Consider the following 16,925-nt stretch of genomic DNA (forward strand, 5'->3'; position numbering starts at 1 on the left):
AAACAATTATTTTGATGCAAAAGTTACTGCAAGGTATGTTAGTAACAAGTTAATGTAATTAATTTACCCATCAAAATTAGCCAAGGCAATTACAAAGATCAGAACATTTCAAAGTTGATCACATGCAGTATGTGTGGAGATCGATTAAACGCATTCAAAAATCGTTAAACAATACAGAAAATAACAGATTTCTAGTCTTAAGCAAGATAATTCTTTCAAGGGTTGGTTTAACAGAAGTTGAAATGAGTGTAAAGTGAGACACGCTGGTTCAGTCCATTACACCCACAAGCCGTATATACAAACTTGGGATTTGATGTGGTAAAAGGTGAACTGGGTGAGAAGTGAAATAATCTGGAGTAAGAAAAGGCCCAAAATGGAAGGGAAGGGAACATTAATTAGTCTCCTTTTATGATGGAGAAATCAAATATTGGACACACGATGTTTGAAACAATACTGAGACAGAACATTAATCTCCAGCTCAGGTACAGGGTTATTCAGAGCAGCAGAAACAAAGTCCAAGTCCCAGAATGAACATGGTTCAGTGCCCAATGGGGTCCCAGTAAATCCTGTCCCATTCACTAACGTAGTCTTTGGGATTTACCCAGCATTCCCCGCGAAGGAGAATGTGCCGAATCTCGACAACAGGGGCCCAGTGCGCACGCGCTAGACTTGGCTGTATTTGGAGCATGCGCGGTGTGTGTAATGGCGGAGCGGCTGTGGTGAAATATGCTCCGCGGGTCGGAGGTGAGTAATGGATCAGCGGGGAGGCTTCATAAACAACTGGTGCCCGCCGGAAGCCAGAAATAATTACCGGAATATCGTCGACTGCAGCCTCGAGCCCAGGATAACGGCGGCCATCTTTGTACAGGAAGGCAGGGTCAGTTCTCCGCCATCTTTGTTTAGTGAGCAGCAATGCGCATGCGCGGCCATCTTGGTAAAGTAACAGCTGAGTTATTTTATTCTCGATACCTCGGATTTCTCACCATCTCCGAGAGGCGCTGCTCAGTGCTCAGCTTCTGGTTGCATCCCAGACAATTGGAACAGGAAAGCCCCAGAGCTGTTCACTCCCAGGATTAGAGTCCCCATGTACAGTCCCAGGGTTATTAGCTCATAAGAACATAATAACATAAGAAATAGGAGCAGGAATGGATCATTTGGCCCCTGGATCCTGCTCTGCCATTCAATAAGATCATGTGATCTGATCATGCACTCAGCTCCACTTCCCTGCCCGCTCCCCATAACCCTTCAATCCATTATCACTGAAATACCTGTCTATCTCTGCCTTAAATACATTCAATGACCCAGCCTCTACAGCTCTCGTGCAGAGAATTCCACAGATTTACAACCCTGTGAGTGAAGACATTTCTCCTCATCTCCGTTTTAAATGGGTGACCCCTTATTCTGAGATGATGCACCCTAGTTTTAGTTTACCCTATGAGTGGCAATATCCTCTCTGGGTCCACCCTTGTCGAGTCCCCTCGTTATATGTTTCAATACGATCATCTCTCATTCTTTTGAACTCCGAAGTGTATCAGCGCAACCTTCTCAACATATCCTCATCAGACAACCTCTCATCACCGGAATCAACCTCTGAACAGCCTCCAATGCAAGTATATCCTTCCTTAAATACGCAGACCAAAAGTGCATGCAGTATTCCAGGTGTGGTCTCACCAATACCCTGCACAGTTTTAGCAGGACTTCTCTGCTTTTATATTCTATCCCCCTTGCAATAAAGGCCAACATTCCATTTCCCTTCCTGATTATTTGCTGTACCTGCATACTGACTTTATGTGTTTTATGCACAAACAGCCTCAGGTCTCTCTGTCCTGCAGCACTTGCAATTTTTCTCCATTTAAATTATAATTTTTCTGCCAAAGTGGATAACCTCACATTTTCCCATATTATACTACATCTGACAAATTTTTTCCCACTCATTGAGCCTGTCTATATCCCTTTGCAGATTTTTTGTGTCCTCAATTTGCTTTCTCACCCATCTTTGTATCATCAGCAAACTTGGCTACATTACACTCGGTCCTTTTATCCAAGTCATTAATATAGATTGTAAATAGTTGAGGACCTAGCACTGATTCCTGCGGCACCCCACTAGTGACCATTTGCCAACCAGACAAAAACCCATTTATCCCGACTCTCTGTTTTCTGTTAGTTAACCTATCCTCTATCCATGCTAATATACTGCCCCCAACCCAGTGAACTTTTCTGTTGTGCGGTAACCTCTGATGTGCCACCTTATCAAATGCCTCCTGGAAATCCAAATACACCACATCTACTGGTTCTGCCTTATCCATCCTACTCATTATATTCTCAAAGAACTCCAGCAAATTTGTCAAACATGATTTCCCTTTCATGAAGCCATACTGACTCTGCTTGATTGAATCATGCTTTTCCAAATGTCCCACTACTGCTTCCTTCATAATGGACTCCAGCATTTTCCCAATGACAGATGTTAGGCTAACCGGTCTATCGTTACCTGCTTTTGGTCAGCCTCCTTTTTTAAATGGAGGCATTACATTTTCGGTTTTCCAATCTGTTGGGACCGCTCCAGAATCCAGGGAATTTTGGTAGATTCCAACTAATGTGTCCACTATCTCTGCAGCCACTTCTCTTAAGACCCTACGATGTAAGCCATCAGGGCAAGGTGACTTGTCTGCCTTTCGACCCATTATTTTTCTGAGTACTACTTCATTATGAATCGTGATTGTATTAAGTTACTCACTCACTATAGCCCCTTGATTATCCACTTCAGTATTACTCTCAGTGACCGAGTCTTTTACTGTAATTAAACTGATCTCAGATTGTTTCTGTCAGATATTAACTCCTGCACGGTCCCAGCAAACACTCTGACTCCCTCGTCCCTCTGATGTTTTTGCAGAATTGCTTTGTGCAGATGGGCTCATGGAGAGAAACACCCTGCACGGAATGATCCCAAATTGAGCATCTCCAAGGGACAAGGCTCCCAGCTTTAATCATTCTCTGTCCTTTCCCCCCAGGCCCAGTTCCTTTGCTCAGATTCTGATAAAAGTAAATTGGGAAAAGTGCGCTTTGAATTTTACAGGCTGAATTAATACAGAGAGCTGCACATGCGCGGTTCAGCCTCGCCCCCTGTGTCGATTCCCAGTGAGCAGAAGAGCGCATGTGCCTCCCCTCCCCCAGCCCTGCCTGTAATCGCCATTCACTCAGTGAGTTGAAGAAGATGGTTTAAAACAGTCGGGAATGGAGACACTGTGACCCCGGGGTAAGGCAGCGAGCAGCAGCCTCCTTACCTCAGCGCAGCGCTTTGGGAGCATGTCCGCAGATGTGCTCAGAGATCGGCATTGAGTACGGGGGAAGTTCAGGGGGAGTCGAGGGCTGTGTGTAAGAGGCAGAATGGAGCAAGAACTAGTTCTGGAACATAATGTGAGTGGGGGAAGCGAGAGGCCATTCTCGAGCTGTGTGTGGACAGTGTGTGTCCAGGGTAAGGGAGACAGAATGGGCAGAATCTGCTATTTACAATCTGCTGCTTTCTCTCTCCAAACCAGTCGTGAACGTTCCTGGTTTAGTTCCGTCGGGGGCTGTGTGTAAGGGGCAGACTGGAGCAGGAACTAGTTCTGGAACATTATGTGAGTGGTGGAAGCGAGAGGCCGTTCTCCGGCTGTGTGTGGACAGTGCAAGGTAACAGAGAAAGTAAACCACCTCGCTCTTTCAAATCATTGCTGCTTTCTTTCCCCAAATCAGTAGTGAATGTTCCTGATTCAGTTCCAATCTCACCGTGACTGTTGTTCTTGGGCAGTGAGCAGTGGAAACACAACCTGACAGTGAGGATGTGGGGAGTTTCACACAGTGCATCTATTGCAGGCACAAGGAGAGGATTGTGGGAGAAGATATTTTAAAGACGGGTTATATTGTTTCGGCGAACTGAGTTCTCCAGAACCGTGTTGCTGATGATCGAGAGATACATTGTCACTCCCTCAGATACATCATATTCTCCCCGCATCCATATCTTAGAACTAATAATGTTCTCGTATTATTATTCTCAGAGCAAAATTCTTCAGACAGAACAAATGTGATCTTTCTTCCACCCAGAACACAAGGAACAGTGCAGGCAGCTCCTTCTCACACACAGTAAGTAGATTATCACTCACAGAGCGCAGAGACACAGAACTGACCTCAATCCTATTGTCACAGACAGCAGAAGCTGTCAGTCCCACAGTGATCCGAAGTGGCAGAGTAACATTGTGAATCTTACAGCCACATGGAGCAGTAGAATCAGATGGACAGATACAGCGCAAAATACACACTCTCACACCAGGAATGGAAAAATACATAGAAGCATCGAAAATAGGTGCAGGAGCAAGCCATTCGAGCCTGCACCACCATTCAATATAATCATGGCTGACCATGCAACTTCAGTAGCCCAGTCCCGCTTTCTCTCCATACCCCCTGATCCCCTGAGCTGGAAGGGCCACATCTAACTCACTCTTGAATATATCCAACGAACTGGACTCCACAACTTTCTGTGATAGAGAATTCCACAGGTTTACCACTCTCTGGGTGAAACAGTTTCTCCTCATTTCAGTCCGTTATGGCTTACCCCTTATCCTTAGACTGTGACCCCTGGTTCTGGACTTCTCCACCATCGGGAACATTCTTCCTGCATCTAACCTGTCCTGTCCCGTCATAATTGTATATATTTCCATGAGATCCCCTCTCATTCTTCTAAATTCCAGTGAGTGTAAGCCGAGCTGATCCAGTCTTTCTTCATATGTCAGTCCTGCCATCCCGGGAATTAGTCTGATGAAACTTAGCTGCACTCCCTCAATAGCAAGCACGTCCTTGCTCAGATTAAGAGACCAAAACTGCACACAATACTCAAGTCGTGGTCTCACGAAGGCCCTGTACAACTAAAGTAAAACCTCCCTGCTCCTACACTCAAATCCCCTCACTATGAAGGCCTCCATGGCAGTTGCTTTCTTTACTGCCTGCTGCACCTGCATGTCTACCTTCAGTGACTGACGTACCAAGACACCCAGGTCTCTTTGCACCTCCCCTTTTACTAACCTGTCACCATTCAGCTAATAATCTGCCTTCCTGTTTTTGCCACCAAAGTGGATAACCTCACATTTCTCCACATTATACTGCATCTGCCATGCAATTGCCCACTCACCTAACCTGTCCAACTCACCCTGCAGCCTCTTAGCATCCTCCTCACAGCTCACACTGCCACCCAGGTTAGTGTCATCTGCAAACTTGGAGCTATTACATTAAATTCCTTCGTCTAAATCATTGATGTATATTGTAAATAACAGATCCCAGAACTGAACCTTGTGACACCCCACTAGTCACTGCCTGCCATTCTGAAAAGGACCTGTTTATTCCCACTCTTTACTTCCTGTCTGCCAACCAGTTCTCTATCCAGGTCAATACATTACCCCCAATACCATGTGCCTTAATTTTGCAAACGAATCTCTTGTGTGGGACCATGTCAAAACCCTTTTGAAAGTCCAAATACACCACATCCACTGGTTCTCCCTTATCCACTCTACTAGTTACTTCCTCAAAAACCTCTAGAAGATTTGTCAAGCATGATTTCCCTTTCATAAATCCATGCTGACTTGGACCGATCCTGTCACTGCTTTCCAAATGCTCTGCTATTACATCTTTAATAATTGATTCCTGCATTTTCCCCACCACCAATATCAGGCTAACCGACCTGTTTTCTCTCCCTCCTTTTTTAAAAAGTGGGTTACATTAGCTACCCTCCAATCCATAGGTACTGATCCAGAGTCCATGGAATTTGGGAAAATGACCACCAATACATCTACTATTTCTAGGGCCACTTCTTTAACTACTCAGGGATGCAGAATATCAGGCCCTGGGGATTTACCGGCCTTCAATTCCACCAGTTTCCCGACAACCATTTCCTGACTAATAAGGATTTCCCTCAGTTCATCCTCCCCGCTAGACCCTCGGTCCTTAGTATTTTTGGGAGGTTATTCGTGTCTTCCTTAGTGAAGACAGAACCAAAGTATTTGTTCAATTGGTCTGCCATTTCCTTGTTCCACATTATGAATTCACCTGATTCTGACTGCAAGGGAACTGCATTAGACTTCACTAATCTTATCTCTTCACATATCTATAGAAGCTTTTGCAGTCAGTTTTTTTATGTTCCCTGCAAGCTTACACTTATATTCTATTTCCCCCCTCCTAATTACACCCTTAGTCCTCCTCTGCTGAATTCTAAATTTCTCCCAGTCCTCAGGTTTGCTGCTTTTTCAGGCCAATTTATAGGCCGCTTCCTTGGATTTAACACTGTCCCTAATTTCGCTTGTTAGCCACGGTTGAGCCACCTTTCCGGTTTTATTTTTATGCCAGACAGGTATGTACAATAGTTGTAATTCATCCATGTGATCTTTAAATGTCTGCCATTGCCTATCCACCGTCAACCCTTTAAGTATCATTCGCCAGTTTATCCGAGCCAAATCACGTCTCATACCATCGAAGTTTCCTGTTTAAGTTCAGGACCCTCGTCTCTGAGGTAACTGTGTCGGTCTCCACCTAAATGAAGAATTCTATCATATTATGGTGACTCTTCCCCAAGGAGCCATGCAAGACCAGATTGCTAATTAATCCTCTCTCGTTACACAGGACACAGTCTAGGATGGCCTGCTCTCCAGTTGGTTCCTCGACATATTGGTCTAGAAAACCATCCCTTGTACACGACAGGAAATCCTCCTCCACAGTATTACAACAACTTTGGTTAGCCAATCCATATGTAGGCGAAAGTCACCCATGATAACTGCTGTACCCTTATTGCACGCGTCCCTAATTTCCTGTTTGATGCCATCCCCAACCTCGCTACTGCTGTTTGGTGGTCTGTACACAACCCCAACTAACGTTTTCTGCCCTTTGGTGTTTCGCAGCTCTACGCATATAGATTCCACATCATCCCAGCTAATGTCCTTCCTTACTATTGCATTAACCTCCTCATTAACCATTAATACTGCCCCACCTCCTTTACCTTTCTGGCTATCCTTCTGAATATTGAATACCCCTGGATGTTAAGTTCCCAGCTTTGGTTACCCTGGAGCCATGTCTCTGTAATCCCAATTACATCATATCCGTTAACAGCTATCTGTGCAGTTAATTCGTCCACCTTATTACGAATGCTCCTCGCTTTGACACTCAGAGCCTTCAGGTTTGTTTTTTTAACACTCTCTGTCCTTTTAGAATTATGTTGTAATGTAGTCCTTTTTGATACAGAATGAAATCCACAGGCAATTATCAGAAATTGACAGGTACAGGATAAAATCCACGCTCTCGTATCAGAAACTAACATACAGAGTAAAATCCTCATGCACATAGAAACATAGAAAATAGGTGCAGGAGTAGGCCATTCGGCCCTTCGATCCTGCACCACCATTCAATAAGATCATGGCTGATCATTCCTTCAGTACCCCTTTCCTGCTTTCTCTCCATATCCCTTGATCACCTTAACGATAAGGGCCATATCTAACGCCCTCTTGAATATATCCAATGAACTGGCATCAACAATTCTCTGCGGTAGAGAAGTCCACAGGTTAACAATCTCTGCGTGAAAAAGTTTCTCCTCATCTCAGACCTGAATGACCTACCCCTTATCCTAAGACTATGTCCCCTGGTTCTGGACTTCCCCAGCATTGGCAACATTCTTCCTGCATCTAACCTGTCCAGTCCCGTCAGAATCTTATATGTTTCTATGAGATCCCCTCTCATCCTTCTAAACTTCAGTGAATAAAGGCCCAGTTGTTCCAGTCTCTCCTCGTATCACAGTCCAGCCATCCCTGGAATCAGTCTGGTGAACCTTCGCTGCACTCCCTCAATAGCAAGAACATCCTTCCTCCGATTAGGAGACCAAAACTTAACACAATATTCCAGGTGAGGCCTCACTAAGGGCCTGTACAACTGCATTAAGACCTCCCTGCTCCTAAATTGAAAACCCTAAGCTATGAAGGCCAACATACCATTTGCCTTCTTTACCACCTGCTGTAACTGCACGCCAACTTTCAATGACTGATGAGCCATGACACCCAGGTCTCCTTGCACCTCCCATTTTCCTAATCTGCCGCCATTCAGATTATATTCTGCCTTCGTGTTTTTGCCCCCAAAATGGATATCCTCACATTTATCCACATTATACTGCATCTGCCATGCATTTGCCCACTCACCTAACCTGTCCAAGTCACCCTGCAGCCTCTGAGCATCCTCCTCACAGCTCTCACCGTCACCCAGTTTAGTGTCTTCTGCAAACTTGGAGATATTAAACTCTATTCCTTCATGTAAATCGTTAATGTATATTGTAAATAGCTGTGGTCCCAGCACTGAGCCCTGCGGCACACCACTAGTCACTGCCTGCCATTCTGACAAGGACACATTTATTCAGACTCTCTGCTTCCTGTCTGCCAACCAGTTCTCTATCCACGTCAGTACGTTAGTCCCAGTACCATGCGCTTTGATTTTACACAACAATCTCTTGTGCGGGACCTTGTCAAAAGCCTCTTGAAAGTCCAAATACACCACATCCACTGGTCCTCCTTTGTCCACTCTGCTAGTTACATCCTCAAAAAATTCCAGAAGATTCGTCAAGCATGATTTCCCATTCATAAATCCATGCTGACTTGGTCTGATCCTGTCACTGCTTTCCAAATTCGCAGCTATTTCATTCTTAATGATCGATTCCAACATTTCCCCCACGATGTCAGTCTAACCAGTCTATAATGACCCGTTTTCTTTCCCTCCTTTTTTAAAAAGTGGTTTTCGATTAGCTACTCTCCTGTCCATAGGAACTGATCCAGAGTCGATAGACTGTTGGAAAATGATCACCAAAGCATCCACTATTTCTGGGCCACATTCTTAAGTACTCTGGGATGCAGACTATCAGGCCCCGGGGATTTATCGGCCTTCAATCCCATCAATTTCCCGAAAACAATTTCCCGCCAAATAAGGATATCCTTCAGTTCCTCCTTCTCACTAGACCCACTGTCCCCTAGTACATTCGGAAAGTTATTTGAATCTTCCTTCATGAAGACAGAACCGAAGAATTGGTTCAATTGGTCTGCTATTTCTTTGTTCCTCATTATAAATTCATCTGAATCTGACTGCAAGAGACCTATGTTTGTCTTTACTAATCTTTTTCTCTTCACTTATTTGTAGAAGCTTTTGCAGTCAGTTTTTATGTTCCCTGCAAGCTTCCTCTCGTACTCTATTTTCCCCCTCTTAATTAAACCCTTCGTTCTCCTCGGTTGAATTCTAAATTTCTCCCAGACGTCAGGTTTGTTGCTTTTTCTAGCCAATTTATATGCCTCTTCCTTGGCTTTAACACTATCCTTAATTTCCCTTGTTAGCCATGGTTGAGCCACCTTCCCCGTTTTATTTTAACTCCAGATAGGGATGTACAATTGTCGAAGTTCATCCATGTAATCTTTAAATGTTTGCCATTGCTTATCCACCGTCACCCCTTTAAGTATCCTCTGCCAGTCTATTCCAGTCAATTCACGTCTCATACCATCGAAGTTACCTTTCCTTATGTTCAGGATCCTATTTTCCGAATTAATTGTGTCACGCTCCATCTTAATAAGGAATTCTACCATATTATGGTCACTTTTCCCTAAGCGGCCTCACACAACAAGATTGCTAATTAGTCCCTTCTCATTACACATCACCCAGTGTAGGATGGCCAGCTCCCTGGTTGGTTCCTCGACATATTGGTCTGGAAAACCATCCCGAATACATTCCAGGAAATCCTCTTCCACCGCATTGCTACCAATAGGTTAGCCCAATCAATATGTAGATTAAAGTCACCCATGATTACTGCTGTACCTTTATTGCACACATCCTTTATTTATTGTTTGATGCTGTCCCCAACCTAACTACTATTATTTGGTGGTCTATACAACTCCCACTCGCGTTTTCTGTCCTTTGTAATTAGCTAACTCCACCCATACCGATTCCACATCATCCAGGCTAATGTCCTTCCTTACAAATGCATTGATTTCCTCTTTAACCAGCAACATCACCCTGCCTCCTTTTCCTTTCTGTCCATCCTTCCTAAATGCTGAAAATCCTTGGATGTTGAGTTCCCAGCCTTGGTCACCCTGGAGCCATGTCTCCGTGATGCCAATCACATCGTATCCATTAGCTGCTATCTGCGCATTTAAGTCATCCAACTTATTCCGAATACTCCTCGCATTGAGGCACAGAGCCTTCAGGCTTGTCTTTTTAACACACTTTGCCCCTTTAGAATTTTGTTGTAATGTGGCCCTTTTTATTTTTTGCCCTGCACTTTTAGTATTCTCCTTTCTATCTTTTGCTTCTGCCTCTATTTTATTTCCCTCTGTCTCCCTGCCGAGGTTCCCATCCCCTGTCATATTGGTTTAACTCCTCCCCAAAAGCACTAGCAAACACTCCCCTCAGGACATTGATTCCGGCCCTGCCCAGGTGCAGACCGTTCGGTTTGTACTGGTCCCACCTCCCCCAGAACCGGTTCCAATGTCCGAGGAATTTGAATCCCTCCCTTCTGCACCACTCCTCAAGCCACGTATTCATCTGAGCTATCCTGCGATTCCTACTCTGACCAGCATGTGGCACTGGTAGCAATCCTGAGATTATTACTTTTGAGGTCCTACTTTTTAAATTTAACTCCTGGCTCCCTAAATTCGTTTCGTAGGACTACATTCTGTTTTTTACCTATGTCATTGGTACCTATTGCACCAAGACAATTGGCTGTTCACCCTCCCTTTTCAGAATGCCCTGCACCCACTCCAAGACATCCTTGACCCTTGCACCAATGAGGTAACATACCATCCTGGAGTCTTGGTTGCGGCCGCAGAATCGCCTACATATTCCACTTAAAATGGAATCCCCTATCACTATTGCTATCCTACTCGTTTTTCCTCCCCTCATGTGCAGCAGAGCCAGCCACGGTGCCATGAACTTGTCTGCTGCTGCACTCCCCTGATGAGTCATCCTCCTCAACTGTACGCAAAGCAGTGTATCTGGCTTGCAGGGTGATGACCGCAGGGGACCTCTGCACTACCTTCCTTGCACTGCTCTTCCTGTTGGTCACCCATTCCCTATCTGGCTGTGTACCCTTTACCTGTGGTAAGACCAATTCACTAAACGTGCTATTCACGTCATTCTCAGCATCGTGGATGCTCCAAAGTGAATCCACCTGCAGCTCCACTGCTGCAATGCGGTCCGTCAGGAGCTGGAGCCGGACACACTTCCTGCACAATTAGTCGTCAGGGACACCGGAAGTGTGCCTGAGTTCCCACATAGTACAGGAGAAGCATAACAAGTGTCTGAGCACACCTGCCATGATTTAACCCTTAGCTACATTTAAACTGGCAACAACAATGTTCAAAGGTTGCTTCCTGATGTAAAAAAGAAAAAGAAAAGCTACCTACCAATAACCAGCCAATCACTGACCCGCCTCCTCGACCCCGGAACTCCCGCCTCCTCGACCCCGGAGCTCCCGCCTCCTCGACCCCGGAGCTCCCGCCTCCTCGACCCCGGAGCTCCCGCCTCCTCGACCCCGGAGCTCCCGCCTCCTCGACCCCGGAGCTCCCGCCTCCTCGACCCCGGAGCTCCCGCCTCCTCGACCCCGGGGCTCCCGCCTCCTCGACCCCGGAGCTCCCGCCTCCTCGACCCCGGGGCTCCCGCCTCCTCGACCCCGGGGCTCCCGCCTCCTCGTCCCCGGAGCTCCCGCCTCCTCGACCCCGGAGCTCCCGCCTCCGCGACCCCGGAGCTCCCGCCTTCTCGACCCCGGAGCTCCCGCCTCCGCGACCCCGGAGCTCCCGCCTCCTCGTCCCCGGAGCTCCCGCCTCCTCGACCCCGGAGCTCCCGCCTCCTCGACCCCGGCGCTCCCGCCTCCTCGACCCCGGACTCTCACTGCTCAACTGCCCGAACCCCTCCTCCGACAAGTCTTTTTAGGCCTCACCGACCCCGGACTTTCACTGCTCACCTGTGCGAACTCCTCCTCCGACAAGTCTTTATCAGCCTCCTCGACCCCGGACTCTCAATGCTCACCTGCCGAACCCCTCCTCCGACAAGTCTTTATAGGCCTCACCGACCCCGGACTCTCACTGCTCACCTGCCTGAACTCCTCCTCCGACAAATCTTTATAGGCCTCCTGGACACCGGACTCTCACTGCTAACCTGGCTGAACTCCTCCTGCGACGAGTCTTTATCGGCCTCACAAACCTCGGACTCTCACTGCTCACCTGCCTGAACTCCACCTCCGACAAGTCTTTATAGGCCTCACCGACCCTGGACTTTCACTGCTCACCTGCCTGAACTCCTCCTCCGACAAGTCTTTATAGGCCTCCTCGACCCCGGACTCTCAATGCTCACCTGCCTGAACCCCTCCTCCGACAAGTCTTTATAGGCCTCCTCGACCCAGGACTCTCACTGCTCAGCTGCCTGAACTCCTCCTCCGACGAGTCTTTATCGGCCTCACCGACCCCGGACTCTCACTGCTCACCTGCCTGAACTCCTCCGCCGACAAGTCTTTATAGGCCTCCTCGACCCCGGACATACCAGAGATACAGAGTCAAATCCACACTTCCATACCAGACACCCACTGTATAAGAAAATAAGAACAGAAGAAATAGGAGCAGGAGTAGGCCATATGCCCCCTCTATCCTGCTGCGCCATTTAATACAATCATGGCTGATCCGATCATGGACTCAGCTCCACTTCCCTGCCCGCTCCCCATAACCCCTTATTCTGTTATCGGTTAAGATACTGTCTATATCTGTCTTAAATATATTCAATGTCCCAGCTTCCACAGATCTCTGAGGCAGCGAATTGCACTGATTTACAACCCTCAGAGAAAAAATTCCTCCTCCTCTCATTTTTAAATGGGGGTGGCTCTTATTCTAAGATTATGCCCCCTAGTTCAAGTCTCCCCTATCAGTGGAAACATCCTCTCTGCTACCACCTTGTCAAGCCCCCTCAGAATCTTAGACATTTCGATAAATCACCTTTCATTCATTCTTCTGAATTCAATGAGTAGAGGCCCAACCTCCTCAACCTTTTCTCAACCCTTCATCTCTGGAATCAACCTAGTGAACCTTCTCTCAACTTCCTCCAAAGCAAGTATATCCTTTCGTAATTATGGAAACCAAAACTGCACGCAGTATTCCAGGTGTAGCCTCATCAATAACCTGTATAACTGTAGCAAGACCTCCCTGCTTTTGTACTCCAGCCCCTTTGCAATAAATTCCAAGATTGCATTGGGCTTCCTGATCACTTGCTGTACCTGCATACTAACCTTTTGTGTTTCATGCACAAGTACCCCCAAGTCCCGCTGTACTGCAGCACTTTGCAATCATTCTCCATTTAAATAATAACTTGCTCTTTGATTTTTTTTCTGCCATAGTGCCTGACCTCACACTTTCCAACATTATACTCCATCTGCCAAATTATTGCCCACTCACTTAGCCTATCTGTGTCCTTTTGCAGATTATTTGTGTCCTGCTCACACATTGCTTTTCCTCCCATCTTTGTATCGCTAGCAAACTTGGCTACGTTACAGTCGGTCCCTTCTTAAAAGTCGTTAATATAGATTGTAAATAATTGGGGTCCCAACACTGATCCCTGCGGCACGCCACTAGTTACTGATTGTCAACCGGAAAAAAAACCATTTACCCTAACATTCTGTTTTCTGTTAGTTAGCCAATTCTCTATCCATGCTAATATATTAACATCAACCCCGTGAACTTTTATCTTGTGCAGTAATCTTTTATGTGGCACCTTGTCAAATGCCTTCTGGAAGCTCAAATACACCCTTTATCCACCCTGTTGGTTACATGCTCAAAGAATTCCAGCAAATTTGTCAAATTGAACTTCCCCTTCATAAATCCATGCTGACTGCCTGACCAAATTATGCTTTTCCAAATGTCGTGCTACTGCTTCTTTAAGAATGAACGCTTCAATATTTTCCCAACCACAGATGTTAGGCTGACTAGTCTATAGTTTCCTGCTTTTTGTCTGCCTACTTTTTAACCGAGTGCAGCTCTCAGGCCCCGGGCAACACCGAGTGCGGCTCTCAGGCCCCGGGCAACGCAGAGTGCAGCTCTCAGGCCCCGGGCAACACCGAGTGCGGCTCATAGTCCCCAGGCAACACCGAGTGCAGCTCTCAGGCCGCGGGCAACACGAAGTGCAGCTCTCAGGCCCCGGGCAAAACCGAGTGCTGCTCTCAGGCCCTGAGGCAGAGCCGCCGGGCCAGGCACCAGCAAACCCCGGGCACAGCACCTCCCCCACACCAGGAAAACAACAACTTGCGTTTATACAGCAGGCCCAGCCATTCCCAGCTGCTCTGTATCAGGGTGGGAGCTGGATGTGGAAGTCACTCCCTGGCCTCCTGTGTGGGTCTGTTTGTTGAATCAGTTTGAGCTGGATGGAGAGGGGGGAGAAGCTGCTGGGTTTCACCCTCAGTACTTCTGGGCGCAGTGGGACCAACAATTTCCCATGTGGGCCTGTCGAGCGAGATGTGTTCCCTTCCCTGAAGGACAGCAGTGACCCAGATGTGGTTTTACGACAATCCGGCAGCTTTTATGGTCTAGTGCCCTCCCCACAAATGACCAGATTCATTAAGCTCAATTTCACAACATGCCTTTGTGTTTTTGTGGGTCTCTCTCACACTCCCTTTTTCCTGTGTCAAATTCACTTTACAGGGTGTTAAAAGAGGAGGATTTGTAGACTGGAAGCTCAAACCAAACATCACCTCAAGATCTGACAGTCACTCGATACATTGGGACTGGAATATCATCAGCTTTTGACCATGGAAGCAGAAGGCACCGTTTACAGTGGGGAGAAACGGTGTAAATGTGGGGATTGTGGGAAACAATTCAACTACCCATCCCAGCTAGAAATACATCGGCGAAGTCACACTGGGGAGAGGCCGTTCACCTGCTCCGATTGTGGAAATGGATTCACTCAGTCATCCCACCTGCTGATACACCAGCGAGTTCACACTGGGGAGAGACCGTTCACCGGCTCCGACTGTTGGAAGGGATTCACTGTGTCATCCGACCTGCGGACACACCAGCGAGGTCACACTGGGGAGAGGCCGTTCAGCTGCTCCAACTTTGGGCAGGGTTTCACTCTGTCATCCCATCTGCTGACACACCAGCGAGTTCACACTGGGGAGAGACCTTTTAAATGTTCTGACTGTGAGAAGAGTTTTAAAAGCAAACAGCACCTCCTGATACACCAGCAAGTTCACACTGGGCAGAGGCCTTTTAAATGTTCTGACTGTGAGAAGAGTTTTAAAAGCAAAGAGCATCTGCTGAGACACCAGCGACTTCACACTGGGGAGAGGCCGTTCACCTGCTCTGACTGTGGGAAGGGAATCATTCTGTCATACCACCTGCTGAGACACCAGCGAGTTCACACTGGGGAGAGGCCATTCAGCTGCTCTGAATGTGGGAAGGGATTCACTCGGTCATCCCACCTGCTGAGACACCTGCGAGTTCAGGAGAGGCCGTTCACCTGTTCTGATTGTGGGAAGGGATTCACGCAGTTATCCGACTTGCTGACACACCAGCGAGTTCACGCTGTGGAGAGACCTTTCCCCTGCTCTGAATGTGGAAAGAGATTCTCTTGCTTATCCGAACTACTGATACACCAGCGAATTCACACTGGGGAGAGGCCGTTCACCTGCTCCGAGTGTGGGAAGGGATTCACGACCTCATCCAACATGCTGAGCCACCAGCGAGTTCACAAGTGACTGCAGGGTTTGGATTCTGCTATTATTAGAAACATAGAAACATAGAAAATAGGTGCAGGAGTAGGCCATTCGGCCCTTCTAGCCTGCACCGCCATGCAATGAGTTCATGGCTGGACATGCAACTTCAGTACCCCATTTCTGCTTTCTCGCCATACCCCTTGATCCCCCTAGTAGTAAGGACTCCATCTAACTGCTTTTTGAATATATTTAGTGAATTGGCCTCAACAACTTTCTGTGGTAGAGAATTCCACAGGTTCACCACTCACTGGGTGAAGAAATTCCTCCTCATCTCGGTCCTGAATGGCTTACCTCTTATCCTTAGACTGTGTCCCCTGGTTCTGGACTTCCCCAACATTGGGAACATTCTTCCTGCATCTAAACTGTCTAAGCCCGTCAGAATTTTAAACGTTTCTATGAGGTCCCCTCTCATTCTTCTGAACTCCAGTGAATACAAGCCCAGTTGATCCAGTCTTTCTTGATAGGTCAGTCCCGCCATCCCAGGAATCAGTCTGGTGAACCTTCACTGCACTCCCTCAATAGCAAGAATGTCCTTCCTCAGGTTAGGAGACCAAAACTGTACACAATACTCCAGGTGTGGCCTCACCAAGGCCTTGTACAACTGTAGCAACACCTCCCTGCCCCTGTACTCAAATCCCTGTGCTATGAAGACCAACATGCCATTTGCTTTCTTAACCGCCTGCTGTACCTGCATGCCAACCTTCAATGACTGATGTACCATGACACCCAGGTCTCTTTGCACCTCCCCTTTTCCTAATCTGTCACCATTCAGATAATAGTCTGTCTCTATGTTTTTAAGACCAAAGTGGATAACGTCACATTTATCACATTATACTTCATCTGCCATGCATTTGCCCACTCACCTAACCTATCCAAATCACTCTGCAGCCTCATAGCATCCTCCTCGCAGCTCACACTGCCACCCAACATAGTGTCATCCGCAAATATGGAGATACTACAATTAGTCCCCTCGTCTAAATCATTAATGTACAGTGTAAACAGCTGGGGCCCCAGCACAGAACCTTGCGGTACCCCACTAGTCTCTGCCTGCCATTCTGAAAAGTACCCATTTACTCCTACTCTTTGCTTCCTATCTGACAACCAGTTCTCAATCCATGTCAGGACACTGCCCCCAATCCCA

At 47.1% G+C, this 16,925-nt stretch overlaps 1 protein-coding gene across 1 annotated transcript; it reads left to right on the forward strand.

Annotated features, from left to right (window-relative positions):
* The first annotated feature begins 751 nt into the window (after positions 1 to 751).
* On the forward strand, positions 752 to 15,766 carry LOC139239573 (zinc finger protein 774-like). Its single transcript, XM_070868353.1, has 3 exons — positions 752 to 877; positions 14,903 to 15,218; positions 15,318 to 15,766. Exons 1-3 carry the CDS (start codon positions 752 to 754, stop codon positions 15,764 to 15,766), a joined length of 891 nt encoding a protein of 296 aa, XP_070724454.1.
* The last annotated feature ends 1,159 nt before the right edge of the window (positions 15,767 to 16,925 follow it).

This window comes from Pristiophorus japonicus, chromosome 28 (genome assembly GCF_044704955.1).
Source record: "Pristiophorus japonicus isolate sPriJap1 chromosome 28, sPriJap1.hap1, whole genome shotgun sequence".
In the NCBI taxonomy this organism is placed as follows: Eukaryota; Metazoa; Chordata; class Chondrichthyes; family Pristiophoridae; genus Pristiophorus; species Pristiophorus japonicus.

What these genes read in the sequence shown, in the direction of transcription:
- LOC139239573 (XM_070868353.1), top strand. Translation starts at nt 752, where the DNA reads ATGGATCAGCGGGGAGGCTTCATAAACAACTGGTGCCCGCCGGAAGCC. An exon ending in TCTTTGTACAGGAAGGCAGG is followed by an intron (nt 878 to 14,902) that starts GTCAGTTCTCCG and finishes TACCCATCCCAG; the next exon opens with CTAGAAATACATCGGCGAAG. An exon ending in ATGTTCTGACTGTGAGAAGA is followed by an intron (nt 15,219 to 15,317) that starts GTTTTAAAAGCA and finishes TTAAAAGCAAAG; the next exon opens with AGCATCTGCTGAGACACCAG.